This window comes from Nanorana parkeri, unplaced genomic scaffold, assembly GCF_000935625.1.
Source record: "Nanorana parkeri isolate BGI_ZX_2015 unplaced genomic scaffold, ASM93562v1 scaffold510, whole genome shotgun sequence".
Classification (NCBI taxonomy): domain Eukaryota; kingdom Metazoa; phylum Chordata; class Amphibia; order Anura; family Dicroglossidae; genus Nanorana; species Nanorana parkeri.
Window position 1 is genome coordinate 461,013 of NW_017306778.1, and position 17,963 is coordinate 478,975.

Below are 17,963 nucleotides of genomic sequence, written 5' to 3' on the forward strand. Positions count from 1 at the left end.
CACACTTTATTGAAAAAGCCTGCCTTTACACGCACATGAACTTTAATGGCATCCCCGTCTTAGTCCGTGGGGTTCAAGATTGAGTTGGCCCACCCTTTGCAGCTATAACAGCTTCAACTCTACTGGGAAGGCCATCCACAAGGTTTAGGAGTGTGTCTGTGGGAATGTTTGACCATTTTTCCAGAAGCCCATTTGTGAGGTCAGTTACTGATGTTGGATGAGAGAGCCTGGCTCGCAGTCTCGCTTAAAATGCTTTTACCGCTCATCAGTTTAGTGTTATCAGTGATTGATGGCTCTCAAATTATTGCTCACACTTCGACGTTCGCAGGTGTATGTAACATGTGTGGCACAATAGGCGCAATTGTTGTTTTCGCACGTAGGCACACCCGACGCATATCTGCATGTGTATGTCGGGGGCAGATAGATCAAAGGGAGATCACATTAGCATCTTGGTCAGGTTTGTTTTTTTTTCTCCAACATAATGATGGGATTCATCATGGGGAGGGAGCATTTTTACCCTAGGACAGGAGGTGTGTTACTGGCCTGACTACCAGGTTAAAAAAGCCTAAAAGATATAAACTGATGCAGCTGCCACATCCAAGTCACTTTACTGTAAAATGTTTATTAAAGTAGCCCTAAAGCTCTGAAAATAAAATTTGCTAAGAGGTAGTGCTTATTAGCATGTTTCTTATTCCAACAAAAAAAAAAAACCTTCTTCCTCTTACACATCAATGTTTATTTTTGGTGTATTTTGTACTGCGCATGTGCCGTGTACTCTCATGGCTCATTCCTGGCATTTGTAAGATGCTGTGAATGGTGCCGGGGACCATGCAACTTCTGTGCCCATGAGTGGCATCATTGCCTCATCAGTGGATGACAGGTCCTCGAAGCGGGTACAGCACGGCGCCGGACAACTTGGTTGTCAATGTTCAAGGAAGGCAAGCTTGTAAGTAGTGTTAGAAACTGTCAGGTTTTGATTGCTGTCTGGGTCCCATGTTGAATAGATTCCTTTTATTGCTACCTATTCCCCCTCTGTCACACTGACACTGTTCTCCCTCATTTTCTGCCCTTGTTGCACAGGGATGAAAAGTGAGAGTAGATTCCCTGGTGTACTTGAAAACGGGCATAAAAGCTCAATAGAAGTTCCAACGCTGTATGAATGTATTCAAAGTAAAAAAAAATAATAATAATAATTTGGTAAACTGGCCTAAATGATTTCTGAGGTGAGTGCATGTGAACTTGACGGCATATGATTAAATATAAAGGTAGCTAATTATGAGTGATTGCAAACAAAAGATTTGCCATCCATTAAAATATCTATGATCAGTTATAAATTACTCTATTAAAGCCACGCTCTGTGGAAAAACTATGATTTACACCATGTTGGGTGTGTAAATTATCATTTTAAAAGCTGTATGTTGAGTGAAGAACTGCTGCCAAAGTATAGAAATCTTACCTTGCAACACTCCATCTCCTGCACATTACACTCTGCTTCAGGGTGTGTATGTGTTACTTTGCAGAAGCCCTCTCCAAATGATCTAAAGCTTTTTAGTGGTAATTTACACTCCTCCTAGCGTGATGTGTAAATTATTATTTATTTCTCAGAGTTCAGCTTTAAAAACGATCATTCAGTCATTCTGAATCACAATTACACAAGAATATATTCGGACATTCCACCCCCAAGTCAACTTTGCAGGCAATATCAAGAACTCACTAAATTGATCAACTGTAGGGTCTTTGCAATTTTGTATTCCATTTGATCTTTAATTTCATTGAATGACTGTGTGGCCACCATAAGGGAGTGGGCACAGTGGAATTGTTTTTAAAATTCTTTAGGGCAAAAGACTTGTAAGTCCTAACATTTTTGGTAACCGTAATAGTGTTATGCAAATATTGCACAATTGGTTTGTAATACCGGTGCACAGTTAGTTTTCTAAATTAGGCCAATTCCCTGTCGACTGTGAAATGAAAGAAATTCAGTGGCAGTAAAGGCTCTGGCACTTGACATGGCTTAAAGGACATTTCCACCTTTTGCGTGGGCATTTTAAAAAAAAGCATGCCAGGAATGTACACGGCGTGTAGATGATGGCGGCATATGCAGATCCTAGATATAAACACAAAAACGTTTTTATTTTAGTTTTGTCCTCTGTCTTCACATGTTTTAAAATGGCCGCCAGTCTGCTGTGTGCAGTGGAAACTAAAGTGTAGGAGTGGAAAAACTCCTTTTCCCACAATGCTTTGCTTCCCTTGTGCACATGCTTCATTAAAATTCATAGTGGTAACTCCTTGGGCAGTGCAGAGTGACTGACTGGGAGATTTCCCCTAATGTCTTCCAGGACAGCATGTGAGATGTGACGGTACCTCCCTCCCTAAACAGGAAACACACCACCATTGCTTGAAAGGACGCCCCCATGGGATGCTCCTTTCTGTGGAGGAGATGCGTCACTGAGGGAGACCTGTCAGGGGGTACCTTGGTGCATGCTGCCCTAGTATGTTTTCTCCCCTGCATATGTTACAATGTTTTGGCCGCCAGTAGTCCTGGAGATGGGAGGGGGTTCTTCTGGTCTCCTCTTCTCCTTCCGTGTCTAGAGAGGACCTTGACCGGAGGGTTTCTCCCCTTGGCTGGGTTCTGTGGGTACTGGCTGGTGGTCAGCTGGCTGGTGCCTGAGAGCCCCGGGATGCTGTCCGCGGCCTGACCGGATGACTTCGTTTGTCATCTTCGGGCGACAGAGGTCTTGCATTCTAGACCTCGTTTTCGGCACAAGGGAAGAGGAGGCCCTTGACTGGAGCTTCCGGGCTTAAGTTCCTCAGGCAGAGGCCGCGAGAGACGCTGGACTGCACGCTGTATGCCATGGAGATGGCCCAGGCAACACAGGCAGTGGTGGATGCAGGCACCCCAGTCTCCAGCACGGGTAAGAGGGTACTATATCTCTCTATCCCCTGGTGCTTTGACTTCCTGCTCTTCACCAAGGACCCCTTTTTTGGTGGTGGGTGCTTGGGTGTTAAGTATGGCACTAAGATGGAGGTGTTAATGGAAACTTTTTTTCTGCTTGTTTGCAGGCCAACGCCTATGATAAATCTGAGTATGTCACGGAGAAAATGTGTAGTATGCGGGCTTAAGCTTAGTCCGGCTCATGTAAAACCTCAGTCGTGTATAGGGGGACTTGTACAAGAGTCAGCTTCAGCATGTCGGAGTCTCATCTTCAGTCAAGGAGGAGTTAACATCCACATTTCATTCATTTAGGTCACTTTTGGAAAGTTTTAAGGCTCCAACCCTTTACCCGATAGTGCCTTCCCCCTCATGTTTGCTTGTTGCGGCCACTGAAGGTCTATCCTTTAGATCCTCCGAGCAGGAGGCTTCGGATCGCTCTAGGGCAGACTCATCCTCTGAGGGGGATAGTGGGAGGGAGGAATCTTCCAATAGTTCTAGGCTTAAGCTGTCTTTGGAAGATGTGGATGAAACCCTGGAAATTTAGGAAGAGAAGGTTCAACTTTCCAGGCATGATTTAATGCATCAGGGCCTAGAGATAAAGAAATCAAGAGTTTTTTTCCTGTGCATAAGATTCTCTCTGATTCTGTTTTTAAAAGAATGGACAGAACCAGAGAGGAAGCCTTTTTATCTAACAGTTTGAAACGGAGGATCCGGTACGCTGTTGGAATAAAAACCCAAAATTGGATGCACCTTTGGCAAACATTTCTAAAGTTGCATTTAGCCTTTGACGACATGGGCACCCTGAAGCATGCTGAGAGGCAGAACCAGCTGTCAGGGTGGATCCTAAACAATATTCTTTCCTGGATTCAGCATGGCTCTGCTTTTTGCAAATGATGGGCAGTAGCCTGCTAGATCCTGACTTTTGAGTTACAGGAGTACATTAGTATTTAGAGAGTTAAAGCAACAAAGTATGGGTTTAGTTCTCTTTTCAGGCAGGACTTTAGGGGAATGTATAGCAGTTTTCCATATCACATAATTCGTAGCCATTTAACATAACTCGAATGAGTCATGGGGTTCTCATAAAATATATATGGTGTGTGTAATGTGTATTCCTCCAAATCATTGGATTCAGGTGTTCCAATCGCCTCTATGGCAACAGGTGTATAAAATCAAGCACCTAGGCATGCAGATTGCTTCTACAAACATTTGTGAAAGAATGGATCGCTCTCGGGAGCTCAGTGAATTCAAGCATAGTACCGTGATAGGTTGCCACCTGTGCAATAAGTCCATCTGTGATATTTTCTTGCTACTAAATATTCCACGGTTAACTGTTAGTGGTATTATAACAAAGTGGAAGCAACTGGGAACAAAAGCAACTCGGCCACGAAGTGGTAGGCCATGTAAAATTACCGAGCGGGGTCAGGTCATGCTGAAGTGCGCAGAAGTTGCCAACTGTCTGCAGAGTCAATAGCCACAAACCTTGTGTGGCCTTCAGATTGGCAGAACAGTGCCTAGAGAGCTTCATGGAATGGGTTTCCATGGCAGAGCATCTGCATCCAAGCCTTACATCAGCAAGTGCAATGCAAAGCGTCAGATGCAGTGGTGTAAAGCACGTGCTCACTGTTCTCTAGAGAAGTGGAGACGTGTTCTCTGGAGTGACTAATCGCGCTTCTCTGGCAATCCGATGGACGTGCCTGAGTTTGGCGGTTGCCAGAACAGTACTTGCCTGACTGCAATTTGTAAAGTTTGGTAGAGGAGGGATTATGGTGTGGGGTTTTTTTTTTTCAGGGCTGGGCTTGGCCCCTTAGTTCCAGTGAAGGCATCAGCATACCAATACATTTTGGACAATTTCATGCTCCCAACTTTGTGGGAACAGTTTGGGGATGGCCCTTTCATGTTCCAACATGACTGCTCACCAGTGCACAAAGCAAGGTCCATAAAGACATGGATGAGCGAGTTTGGGGTGGAGGAACTTGACTGGCCTGCACAGAGTCCTGACCTCAACCCGATAGAACATCTTTGGGATGAATTAGTCGAGTCAGGCCTTCTCGTCCAACATCAGTACCTGACCTCACAAATATGCTCCTGGAAGAACGGTCAAACATTCCAATAGACACACTCCTAAACCTTGTGGACCGCCTTCCCAGAAGAGTTGAAGCTGTTGTAGCTGAAAAGGGTGGGCCAACTCAATCTTGAACCCTACGGACTGGGGTGCCATTAAAGTTCATGTGCGTGTAAAGGCAGGCGTCCCAATACTTCTGGCAATATTGTGTGTGTGTGTCAGAGTTAAAGGTTTTGGACAAATTGAGCTGCAAAGAAAGCTGCTCTGGTTTGCTTGTTCTTTAGATAACCCTTAGTCCTCTGGAAACTTTTTTTGTCATGTGTATATAACAAAACTTGCATATACAGGTGAAACTCGAATAATTAGAATATCGTGCAAAAGTTCATTTATTTCACTAATGCAACTTAAAAGGTGAAACTAATATATGAGATAGACTCATTACATGCAAAGCAAGATAGTTCAAGCCGTGATTTGTCATAATTGTGATGATTATGGCTTACAGCTCATGAAAACCCCAAATCCACAATCTCAGAAAATTAGAATATTGTGAAAAGGTGCAATATTCTAGGCTCAAAGTGTCCCACTCTAATCAGCTAATTAAGCCATAACACCTGCAAAGGGTTCCTGAGCCTTTAAATGGTCTCTCAGTCTGGTTCAGTAGGAATCACAATCATGGGAAAGACTGCTGACCTGACAGTTGTGCAGAAAACCATCATTGACACCCTCCATAAGGAGGGAAAGCCTCAAAAGGTAATTGCAAAAGAAGTTGGATGTTCCCAAAGTGCTGTTTTAAAGCACATTAATAGAAAGTTATTTGGAAGGGATAAGTGTGGAAGAAAAAGGTGCATAAGCAACAGGGATGACCGCAGCCTGAAGAGGATTGTCAGGAAAAGGCCATTCAAAAGTGTTGGACTTTCACAAGGAGTGGACTGAGGCTGGAGTCAGTGCATCAAGAGCCACCACACAGACGGATCCTGGACATGGGCTTCAAATGTCGTATTCCTCTTGTCAAGTCAATCCTGAACAACAAACAATGTCAGAAGCGTCTTAGCTGGGCTAAAGAAAAACAGACCTGGTCTGTTGCTCAGTGGTCCAAAGTCCTCTTTTCTGATGAGAGCAAATTTTGCATCTCATTTGGAAACCAAGGACCCAGAGTATGGAGGAAGAATGGAGAGTCACACACTGCAAGATGCTTGAAGTCCAGTGTGAAGTTTCCACAGTCTGTGTTGATTTGGGGAGCCATGTCATCTGCTGGTGTTGGTCCACTGTGCTTCATTAAGTCCAGGGTCAACGCAGCCGTCTACCAGGAGATTTTGGAGCACTTCATGCTTCCTTCCGCAGACGAGCTCTATGGGGATGCTGACTTCATTTTCCAGCAGGACTTGGCACCTGCCCACACTGCCAAAAGCACCAAAACCTGGTTCAATGACTGTGGGATTACTGTGCTTGATTGGCCAGCAAACTCGCCTGACCTGAACCCCATAGAGAATCTATGGGGCATTGCCAAGAGAAAGATGAGACATGAGACCGAACAATGCAGAAGAGCTGAAGGCCGCTATTGAAGCATCCTGGTCTTCCATAACACCTCAGCAGCGCCACAGGCTGATAGCTTCCATGCCATGCCGCATTGAGGCAGTAATTGCTGCAAAAGGGGCCCAAACCAAGTACTGAGTACATATGCATGCTTATACTTTTCAGAGTTCTGATATTGTTCTATGTACAATCCTTGTTTTATTGATTGCATGTAATCTAATTTTCTGAGATTGTGGATTTGGGGTTTTCATGAGCTGTAAGCCATAATCATCACAATTATGACAAATCACGGTTCGAACTATCTTGCTTTGCATGTAATGAGTCTAGCTCATATTAGTTTCACCTTTTTTAAGTTGCATTAGTGAAATAAATGAACTTTTGCACGATATTCTAATCGAGTTTCACCTGTACAGTACTTTTAGTAAGTATTAAGGCTGTGACACACTGCACGCAAAGCAGTCCGGCACGGAGCTTTGCGTGCAGCGTGGGAGCTGAGTGCAGTCAGATGATTGACTGCACCTTCAGCCAATCGGCTCATGCGTAACAACCAGCCAGACATCGCATTCTGCCGCGCGGGTTTAGACGCGTGAACCGATTGGCTAAAGGTGACATTTTTCATTTCGGCACGCTCAGCCACGCGAGCTCTTGCAAGCTGACGTGCCGAGGAGAAAATTACATGACACACTGCTCGTGAAGGCAGTGTGTCACAGCCTTTAGGCTTTTTATATGACTAAACTGCTCTTGGACGGACAGACCTTTTTATTTCTACGTTTGTTTCAATAGAAAAGAGCATATTGTTTAAATGTTCATTGACCTTCATTCACCTTCAGGTATACTGCTGCCTGCAGGAGAATTGGATACTGAAAACTGTAAGCAAGCCTAGTATAACGTACATAAGGTGTGATGTTTTCCCCAGAGTGACCCTGTAATATGACTAAGAATATTCAAGTATAATCACATCTATTGTATTAATAAAGTTGATGGTCCAACGAAATGAATTGTAACAAAAGGAAGGAGGTAAGCTCGTTTGTACAAGATGTTGCACAAGCTAGAAGACGTTACTAAAGACCGATCAACAAAGTTAGTCAAAAAAGTATCTTTATTCAAAAAATTATATATCAGAAATGATCTGTATAAATATTGCACCATATCCATGTCACATCTAAGAGATTGACAATGTTGTCATGATTCCTCACATGCATACATACAGACGGGCTGTAATCATCTATACTGGAGAAAATATTAGGGTTCATAGAGTAGATCCCCCAGTACATTATCTGCTAGTCAAACTGACATTGGTTATGAAAGTGGATTCATCAATTGATTGAAAAAAATGCAGTCCTTTCTAAACAATGAGTGAATTATACTGAAGTAATGTCATCAGAAATACAGTAGACTCAAAATTGCCATATTCATAGGTCCTCAGACTAGAATGATGTCTAAGTGGGTGATTATTGGTTCTTAATTCTCCATAAAAGTGTATATAAGAACATCATCCCTCAGAGAAAGCCGTTTAGTGGATAGATTTAAAGTCCATGTTTAGCTACATACAGATTGCCTGTGATCGATTGTGTTTTGAGTGTTATTTCACTGTGCTCACTCTCCAAGTTGCAAAGATTACTTCTTCAACAGAAGATTTAAGGACAGCTGCAATTAACTCAATATAATTGTCGGCAGGAAAATGTTCCCCTTGTGATGGATCTCACTGATCGAGGATATAGTCAGTCGGATAACAGCAACAAAGTCTCATACAAGATGACCTTAAGTAGGAAACAATAAATTGTAGCTTGTAACTGTTGTACATGTATAATCACATCAAGGGGAATCTGACGTCCTGCAACAGGTTCCTATACAGGCCTCACCCTTTGCCTCTGCCGATTGTAGATTTTATGAGCTTGAATAACAGCCTAGTATAACACCTCCTCCTCCCAACATGCCGCAGTTTTTGATAGTTTCTTAGGAGGATGCTAAGTTTTCCCCACTCATCTTCCAGGACAGCCAATGAGAGAGATGGCTCTGCCCTCCTGAAACAGGAAACACCATCCACATTAGATAAAAAGACACTCCTTCAAACCCACCTAAGTTTTTCTTTGTTTTGTTTCCTTCGGCCGAACAGGAGAAACATCAACGTTTATTGCTTTACTTCAGGCCATTATGCAAGTTGCAGGGGCATCCCATGCGATGCGGTCTCAGAACCAGGGACAGTGAATCCTGGAGATTGGCATAGCCTAGGTTTCCTTCCATAATTGAAGGGTCGGCAACCATCCTACGAGGCGTGAGTGACTCCAGATGGAGATCCCCCTGTGTGTTTCAAAATAACATGCTGTTGTCCTGCTCCCTGCAAGGGGTGCCCCCCTCCCAATCTGCTCCCACTGCAGTGGCACAGTGTGTCCCTATGTGCCTTATTCCCCTTTCCCACACTGGAGGCCTGGGGATCCTGACTGACCTGGCCCCCCAGGTCAATCAGGGTGGGGTTCTCACTGACTTGCACACACTGCAGTGGCTGTTCCAAGCTGGTTTGCATGCTCAGTGAGCAGATGGAGGGGGTCATGGCTGCTTTGTCCAAGGAGGATTTAACTTCTGTCCAACAATTCAACCACTGAGACTGATTCATTGTCTGCCTGTCCTACTGCAGAAACTAGCCTTTGAGAAGTCGCAGTTTGCCACCACTGCCAAATTGAAGGTGTGGTGATTTTTTTTTTTTCTTTAATACTCTGTGCACCACTTTGCATAGCTAGAGAATCCGCATATTGCTTCCACCAATGCTTTTCCTAGTCTCGGGTTCTTGAGAGTTCTAAGAACTGTCCAGATCTTTCCAGTGCTCCCACTGTTCCTAGTCTTACCTTATGCAGACTGGAGACAACCGGACAGAATGCTCCCTCCAAGCATTTATTAGCCTTGTACCCATTTGAAGAGGATTTTGTTAAGAGGTCTTCTCCCTTTGGGTCTTTGTAGTGTGCCTTAACTCAAATACCACCATCCTGGTCAAAGACGCTCCTGTCTTTAAAAACCCCACCGATAAGTAGATGGAGGCTTGTTCTTGCTAACAGGTCCTGCTCTTCACCCTGTTTTAGCGGTAAACTTGATTTGCCAAAAACTGATTCCCTTTGACATCCTAGATGCTCCCCGTAGGGGTGCACCAGCTTCTTATTCCACCATCTCTAGGTGGCACAGACGGTCTTCCAAGCTTATTGTCCGTCAAGGATTGGGCCCTATCCTTTTTCTGTCAAATTGAAGGACCGCACAATTGCTTGTGTTTAGCCTTGCAGGCTTACAGGAGAACCCTGGTTTGAATTGAGGTTCAGCCAGGACACTATCTGCATGGAGTTTGCATGTTCTCCCTGTGCTTGCATGTGTGTCATCCAGAACATGTTGGTTTCGTCCCACACTCCAAAGATATGTTGGTGGTTTAGCTGACTCCTGTGCAACTGACATTTAGTACATGTGTATATGAGATAGGAACCTTTTGATTGCAAGCTCCCTTAGGGCAAGGACCTATGTGAATGAATAGTATGTAAAGCGCTGTGTAAATTGACAGTGCTATTTAAATGCCTAAAATAAGACATACTAAATCTTTTGAGGCTTTTTTATTTTTTTTTGTCATCGGCCTACTGTTTCCCAGATTTGCAAGACGCAAGGGCCTGTTGGTGTTTTGTTTCCTCTCTTGCCCACCCCTCAGTTGGACTGTTTTTGAACATTTCTAAAGTTAATAAATTAGTGTCTCAATAAGACCAAGTATGAAAATAGGATTTTTGTATTCTATTTTCTTTTTGAGAGTCCACTGAGGAACACTGGTCCCGTTCCTATGTTAATGCTCGAACACATTGGTTACAAAACTGAGGCATGCTAGAGTGAGTTGCTGGCCTACAGTTTATTTTGTCTGCCTGCATCAAATCTTCCTGTAGGCAGCAGTATAACCCAAAGGAGAATAAATTCCTGTCCCTCAGTGTATAACAATAAGAAATATTATGGTCTGGACATAAAATACTAGTATTCTAAACAAGTAGTGAAGGCATATTTAAAACAAGCCCCCATTTATCTCTGTATCTATAACCATTGGAGAAGATTAATTTCTTGATTCTGACAGTGGGTCAGAAGGATTTATTATACAACTGATTCACACTGCTTCCTACAGGAGGCTGCACACTGTCAAAGAAAAGCTGTTATTCAGTTATAACCCTTCCCACTCCCAACATTCCATTTTATGTTCACGCTTTGAGACTGTACGTCTTTTCTCCCTGAGAAGAAAACCATTTCCACTAGACTTATTTTTTTTTTCCTGCTTTTATTAAGATTCTTCACATTGCGTTTTTCACTGCAGAGCCAAGAGAGCTCTTTATGCTATTTTCAAGTCAACTAATACATGACATTGGGCCTTGGAGTTTGTACTCTGACCCCACTGTGCTGAAGATGTCAGCCTGAACTGTAATGTGATGCTATGTGAATGAGAAACGTGACACCTTCAGCTCACGCACTTAATATACCCCTTATGACAGGTCCGGACAAATCCCAGTGTACTGAAATGCAAGGGATGTCAGGGGAACTCTACTAGCCGGCAGGTGGGCGCTCTGGCTTGAGCGGAGCTGTGGAAGATGAGGCCCGGGGTGCATTTCATAAATTGTTTTTGTGGAATAGGAAGCAGCCAGTGGCTGAAGAGATGTGCTAAGTGACTCGGGGGTCCCAATCGGACGCTGCTGACAGGTGAGGGCTCAGGGTAGGGGGCAGTCAAGAGGCATGGGAGAAGAAAAATGAAAGAACTGGGCAGTGGTTATTGGGTACAGGCCTTGTTCGATGAGCATCCCCCAATCCTTTATTCAAAGGAAAGTATGCACTGACTCTTGCCCAACTGAGAAATAATCACCTGCTTGATAGATGAAGGCAACACAATTTAACCCCTTCGTGACTGACGACGTACAGTGTACGTCGCCAGCATCGGGACTGTTTAAACAGAAAACATTAACAGCCATCAGACTGCAATTTACTTGAAGACTGATGAACTATGTATCAACACTTGAAAGTTGTTCTATGTGAATACACATAGAGTAGAAACCCAAAATTAGGTTCTTAAAAAAAAATGATAAGCCCTGGTTTTATCTTTAAAGGGTAAGTGCACTTTAAAACAGAAGTGCACTTATCCTTTTTTGCACTAACCAAACCCACCCTCCCATATGTTTTTAAATATACAGCTTTTGTACTTTTTCGAGGCAACTAAATACCATGCTTTTAAGTGTTTACATGAAAGTAAAAAGTTCATACATGAAATGCGAGCAACTGTGTGAAAATCCATTGATATCAGTGAAGGCTGCCCTAGGATTTGTGTGAGGTGAAAGTTACCAGCTGCAACAAAACCTCAGTAAAAACACAAACAAAATAACGACTTTGTTGTGAAAGGCTCCAAATTATCCTTACGTGAAAAAATATATTAACCAATGTATCCGACATTAAACTTCAACCAAGAAACGTAGGACAGTGTAAACATAAATCAAACAAATACTTTTGCTATATCCATAATAGTCCAAATAAATCTGTGATTTCAATTTGTGTGTTTCCACAGAATGATCACATTTCCCACACATGAGATTAGAGAGCAGTGAAAGGGGTAGTCAATATTGTCACACAGCGATATTCAATTTATACGGTACTCTTCTGATCTTTCTTGCACTATGATCCTAAATGTGCTCTATGTTGCACTTACCAGATATCTGCTAGATTTTGCTTTCATAGTCTGTAGATCATGAGCGGCTTCCTCCAACTAATTCCTCTACTCTGTTCCTCTATGGGCACCTCTCACTGGGTCCAATCTCCTTAACAGTTGGATACATTTGTTAATATATTTTTTCACGTAAGGATAATCTGGAGCCTAGCGCAACATGGTAGGTATTTTGTGTGAAAACCCAGGTGCCGTGTGTGTGTTTTGTTTTTTTTTGTTTTGGGGGGGGGGTCGTTTTCATGTCTACATTGTTGTTCTGTGATTGTGAACAAAGTTACTGAACTCTGCTTCTTTTCGTTTAACAGGAACAGAAAAGTGGTTGATTATTCACAATTTCAAGATTCTGATGGTATGTTTCTAAATTGTAACTTTTTTATATTGTAATCTTAGAAAGTAAATGTGATTTTAAATTGAAAGTTTAGCAGGTGCTAACTAACATTGTCTTGTTGTGGAGATGGGTGTATGTAATATGTGTTTTTAATGTGAGCACTATGTTTTTTTCAGTTTTCACAATTTTATCAGAGGTGCATTAAATCTTTAGTGCCTACAGATAAAGGTGATCTACTTAAATAAATGACACACAAAATTGAATTTAACATTAACAGGCAAAAATTTGTTCTAAACGGCCTGGTCTTTGCCATATACCTTAGGCCAGGGCTCAAAATTTCAAGTCCTGAGCTACTAGCCAGGCCTTAAGAGTTACTCGCCACCAGTCGCCCTACCGTGCCCCGCCCTTAACTCCGCCAGGTCAGTGGTGTGACACAGAGAACAGAGATCAGTAACAATGCAGAGTGCAGAGGCCAGTGGTGTGATGCAGAGTACAGAGGCCAGCAGTGTAATGCAGAAAAAAGCAATGTATCCTCCATGTCCCAGGTGTCCTGCTTCTCCCGTGCTGTCCTTCCAGCCAGTAGCAGCTCTGCAGTCTTCCTCCCAGCCTATGGCAGCTGAGGTGGGCGGAGGAAGCTGCAGGATCCGGTGTTCTATCGAAAGCTCCAACTCATTGAGATCTCTAACTACCTCTGGTGCTCAGAAACACTGGAGCTCTGTGCAGTGAGCTTTTGATAGAACACCGGAGTAAGGACAGCTACAGTGCGGCACTGATTCTACTCCTTCAACAGCAGCGATCGCCGTGTCAATTCTCTCTTTTCATCTGCCGCTATAGAGCGGCCGAGGAGCAGCGGTGTATTTAGGTTAAAGCCAATCCAACCTTAATACCCCCTCCTAAGATTGGATATTCTTTTTTTCAAATCTTTATATGTGTCATGCCTATGAAGACAGGGCCTACCATAGAATGTAATAGCTATCCCCATTATCAACTTAGTGCCTCCTATTCTATTGCAGGTCCCATCTGCACCCCCCTCCTCATGCCCCATGATTTTATAGGATTTTTTTACATAGGATGGATAAAAACCAAGATTAGTATGGGAAGGTAGATGAGAAATGTGATCCTGGGTGTAGAAGGGGTTAAAGTAGTATTACATTCTCAATTGTTTTTTATAATGAATCCAGAACAAACCATTATAGATTGCCCAGCAAAATACTTTACATTTTTGCCCAAGCATTTTACTCATTGTTTCCAAACACCTAGCTCCAACTCTTAACCTGGCTTCCCTGAACTTCCTATCCAGTACAAGATTACAAGGGAGCACAGTCTGTCCATCTACCAACTGGGAGAAAGTAACGGCAGGAATAGGGGGAATGGGCTTGCCATGCTGTGCCTGTTTGTTGAGATATGCAGCATACTAGCGCCCACAAGGGTGGCTTCATGGGAACCTGCAAGGGAAAGGAGGCACCCATTACAGGATATTGGGGCCAGTGCTCAGGGGACCAGCTGAGTCTGCAGGAAACTAAAACTTTTAAACATTAAAAGACAGCATCCATTGTAAGTGATTTTGATCTGCATTTAAAATGGCATTAAACCATTTTGAATTCTGTATCACTTTAAGGCTATCCTCCCTCCCGCACCAGCTGCTTTTTACTAACTTGAATATTGCAAGTCTTAAAGTTTTTTTTGTATTCCTTGCTGCTGGGCTTAAGACACTTTTTAAAAAAATGTATTGTCGCTTATTGTTTAATAAAACTTAGCCTAAAATCCTTTTGACTTTAATATAACTATTTGAAATGCTGATGCAATCACGTACAATGAATGCTGCTCCTTGATTAAAAGTTTGTTTCCTCTAGAATAAGTTGGTCTCCTGAGCACTGGTCCTGACTTCCTGTTTTAGCCAGCCTCCTTTCTCAAGCAGAGTGCTATGCAGTCACCCTTGTGTATATGCTAGTAAGCGTTGTGTGTCTACACAGACACAGCAAACAAGCTACTTCCCTCCTCCCTGGCCCCCTCTCCCTTTTCCAAGCTAGTAGATGAACAATTGCTGAAGTCTGCACTGTCCTTTTGTGATCTTGTACTGGACAGGAAGTTCAGGAAAGCTGAGACTTGGAAGCAGCTATTGAGAAACATGATGATTGTAGGTGTTTGGGCAAAAATTTAAAGTAAATGGGCAGCACAGTGGCGTAGTGGTTAGCCTTGTAGCACTGGGGGTGCCTGGTTTAAATCCCAGCCAGGTCACTAGCTACAAGAAGTTTACAAGGAGTTTGCATGTTCTCCCTGTGATTTGTGCTCCGCTTTCCTCCCACACTCCAGAGGCATGCTTGAAGGTTGATTCTCCTCTCTAAATTGCCCCTTATATGTATGCATATGAAATAGGACCTTAGATTGTAAGTTCCTTGAGGGCAGGGACTGATGTGAAATGTACACTGTGTAAATTGTCGGCACTATATGAATACCAATAATGCTTTCCTGGGGAATGTATATCTGTTCTGGGTTAATTGATAAAAGTTTGAGTTTAATAATACTTTAAAGGAGAACTATGAGGTGAGTGCTTTTCACTCACTTCTAGCCGACCTTTGACAATGAGACTGTCACAGGTCGGCTCAGTAGATCGGGAGGTGAGCGAACACATACTGGGTTCGCTTGCCTCTCGATCCTGTCACGGCTCTCTGCCGTGACGGGGAGGGGCTGGATTCCCCTCTCCCCGCTCCGATCTGCCAGCGCTGACTGGCGGAACGGACGGGGGAGGGGGCGGGTACAGCTGGCTCTGCCTCCTAGATAGGCAGAGCCAGCTGTCACGCAGCTGGGCGGATCCCGTCATCTACGTCGGGATCGGCTGCGGCGTCTCAGTATACCGCGAGCTGTAGCTCGCGGTATACTGAGCTTAGGGTAACGGGAGGACGCTAGTTTGTGTCCTCCCGTTACCCTAAGGAGAACTATGGGGAAAAACACTGACCCCCATAGTTCTCCTTTAAGGTTTTGATTGGGTGCAACTGTTGCATGTTCCACATACAATGTGTTATCGGCTTTTGATATCTTTCCACACACCCTCCTTCATGTGTCCTTCTTCCTTTTTCTTTTCCTTTCCTTTCCTTTTTTCAACCTAATGCTATTTTACTAAGCATTCACATTCATCCTTTTTCAAGCCTAATGAACAGACTCTAAAGTAGGGTACACATGGTAAAATTTGCGACCGGGACGCTCCTAAGCTTTGATGGAGGAATCAGTTCTGTTTTTTGGGGGGGGTTTATTAACCCATTATTTGTAAAGGCAACAAATAATGGGTTAGGGTTTATGTACCCTAAAGGTTTTAATAATTTTACTTATTCTTTAGATGAAGAGTATGGAAGAGAATCTGGTCCACCAGCCAAGAAATCTCGGGCATCAACTAGAGAGAGCAAAGAGAAAAGGCGTTCTGGAAAAAACTCACAAGAAGACAGGTAAAACTTGTTTGTTAAACCCTATGCAAGCTCTCAACCATAACTGCAACATTGGAGAGAATTGTAGGAAATTCACCTTATACTTTAAAAGAATAAAACTACATTTTTATTAAGAGATAGGTCACCATAGATGACAAACATTAGTGAATATATTTCTCTCCCGTTCATTGAAGGACACAGGGCAACAGATCGTAGATCCTGAATGGTAGGGTATATCGCCACCTGCAGGAGAAGGACGCTAGGCCCATAACAAGAGACAAAGACAGCCTAGGGGCGGCCCCTGCTGGTGGCCAAACCCCCCACTTGCTGACAAGTCTCCAGTTTTTTGCCTAGCGTCAGGAGTAAGGAGCTAAAAAAATTACCTAAATTCCCAATAACGTACAAGTTATTTTGCTTTAGGTAGGTATGGGTCATCTATGTAGACCCTTTAAATCAACAATATAGTCAAAATCCAGAAAGAAATAGAGAAGTGGAGAGAAAGGGAAAGTATCGGTCAGTGCGATTCCGTGCGACCGATTTAAAAGAGAGTCAGGATGGAGTAGACTGAGCATATATAGTATTGAATAACACCGGGGCAAGCTTCCGACGGCTTAGGCACATCAACCAAGATTTCCATAGTTGTTTGAACCTGCCATGGGACTGGGTTCTATAGGAGATTGCTTTCTCATATTCGATTGGGAATGCACTTTTGATAGTTTCAGTCAAGGTAGGCACCATTTACCGATTTCCAGTATCCTGCAATCAGCAGTCTGGTCGTAAACAAAATGCATTACCACCGTCCTAAACTTCAAGGTATATATTTTTCAATTCCCACACTGAGAAGCGCAAGTTGAGGGGTCGGAGTGTTGAGCAGGGGTGTGGAATTCCTATTGCCAGACGCCCGGGACATGCAGTTTCAGGCGCCGGGCGAGTAGTTTTGTTGTACACTTAGCCCCGCTCCGGACAAGCAGAACTAAGTGTACAGTGTGGAGCCGCCGCTCGTTTTCAAGTGATCTGATCACTTGTATGGAACCAGAAGCGGAGATTCTGTCCACACTGCCGCTCCTCTGGCGGACCCGAGACCACGGAACATGAGCTCACCATAGAGCCCGCAGAGCAGACGAAAAACATCCGTGCTCTGTGTTATCACTGCAATGAGGGGCGGGCTTGCAAACGGGCAGTGTGTGCGTGCGCACACCGGCCAGTTCGTCAGTTGTCGAACAAGCAGGCCACTCACTCGCCGAGAATCGTACGATACCCGGCGGGTTTTCCAGCCTGCTTGTTCGATGGAAGACGTGCGACCGTACAGTAGAAACGGTCGCACACCTTCCATACACTGTACGATTCTCGTACGATCGCGGGATTTCCCGCAATTCTCGTACGAGGATCGTACAGTGTATGGGCACCTTTTAGATCTCTCTTTAGGGAAGTAGCAAATAGCCACCCCGAAAGATATCCTGGAACCAGGTGGCGTTCCATTACAAACCAGCTTTTAGAGGAGTCTGCCAAAGTCTGCAAGGCAAATTTTTTTCCAAGATAAGTAATAAAGCCCGGGGACCATTTAAATGGGAAAAGTAGCTTCAGTCGTTCCTGAAGAGCCGCCTCCACACCCAGATTTAGAATATAGGATTTATCCACATTGACCTTATAATAAGAAACATCCCCAAATAGAGTATATTGGACACTGCAGGTAAGGATTGTACTGGTTTGGTCAGTGCCAGGATGATATCATCAGCAAATAACCCTATGGTATGGATTGAGTTGCCCATAGAGATGCCCGATATGAGAGGACTGTCCCTTATAGTGGCGGCCAAAGGCCTCCATCATGGCAAATATAGACGGGGATAGTGGACATCCTTGTCTCGTCCCATTTGAAATGACGAAAGGAGCCGACATACCAGATACGTACACCCGAGCAGATGGTATACGATAGAGTGCCATAAATTGCGGCCAGAAACACCCCTTCCCCCCCCCCCATG

The 17,963-nt window shown here is 43.8% G+C and overlaps 1 protein-coding gene across 2 annotated transcripts in view; it reads left to right on the plus strand.

Annotated features, from left to right (window-relative positions):
- Positions 1-17,963, plus strand: part of NUCKS1 (nuclear casein kinase and cyclin dependent kinase substrate 1) — a 39,048-nt gene that overhangs the window by 3,521 nt on the left and 17,564 nt on the right. For both annotated transcript variants that reach the window (XM_018561257.1, XM_018561258.1), the window contains exons 2-3: positions 12,543-12,586; positions 15,900-16,005. In XM_018561257.1, the coding sequence (XP_018416759.1) occupies positions 12,543-12,586; positions 15,900-16,005 (150 nt within the window). The remainder of the gene's footprint in view (positions 1-12,542; positions 12,587-15,899; positions 16,006-17,963) is intronic.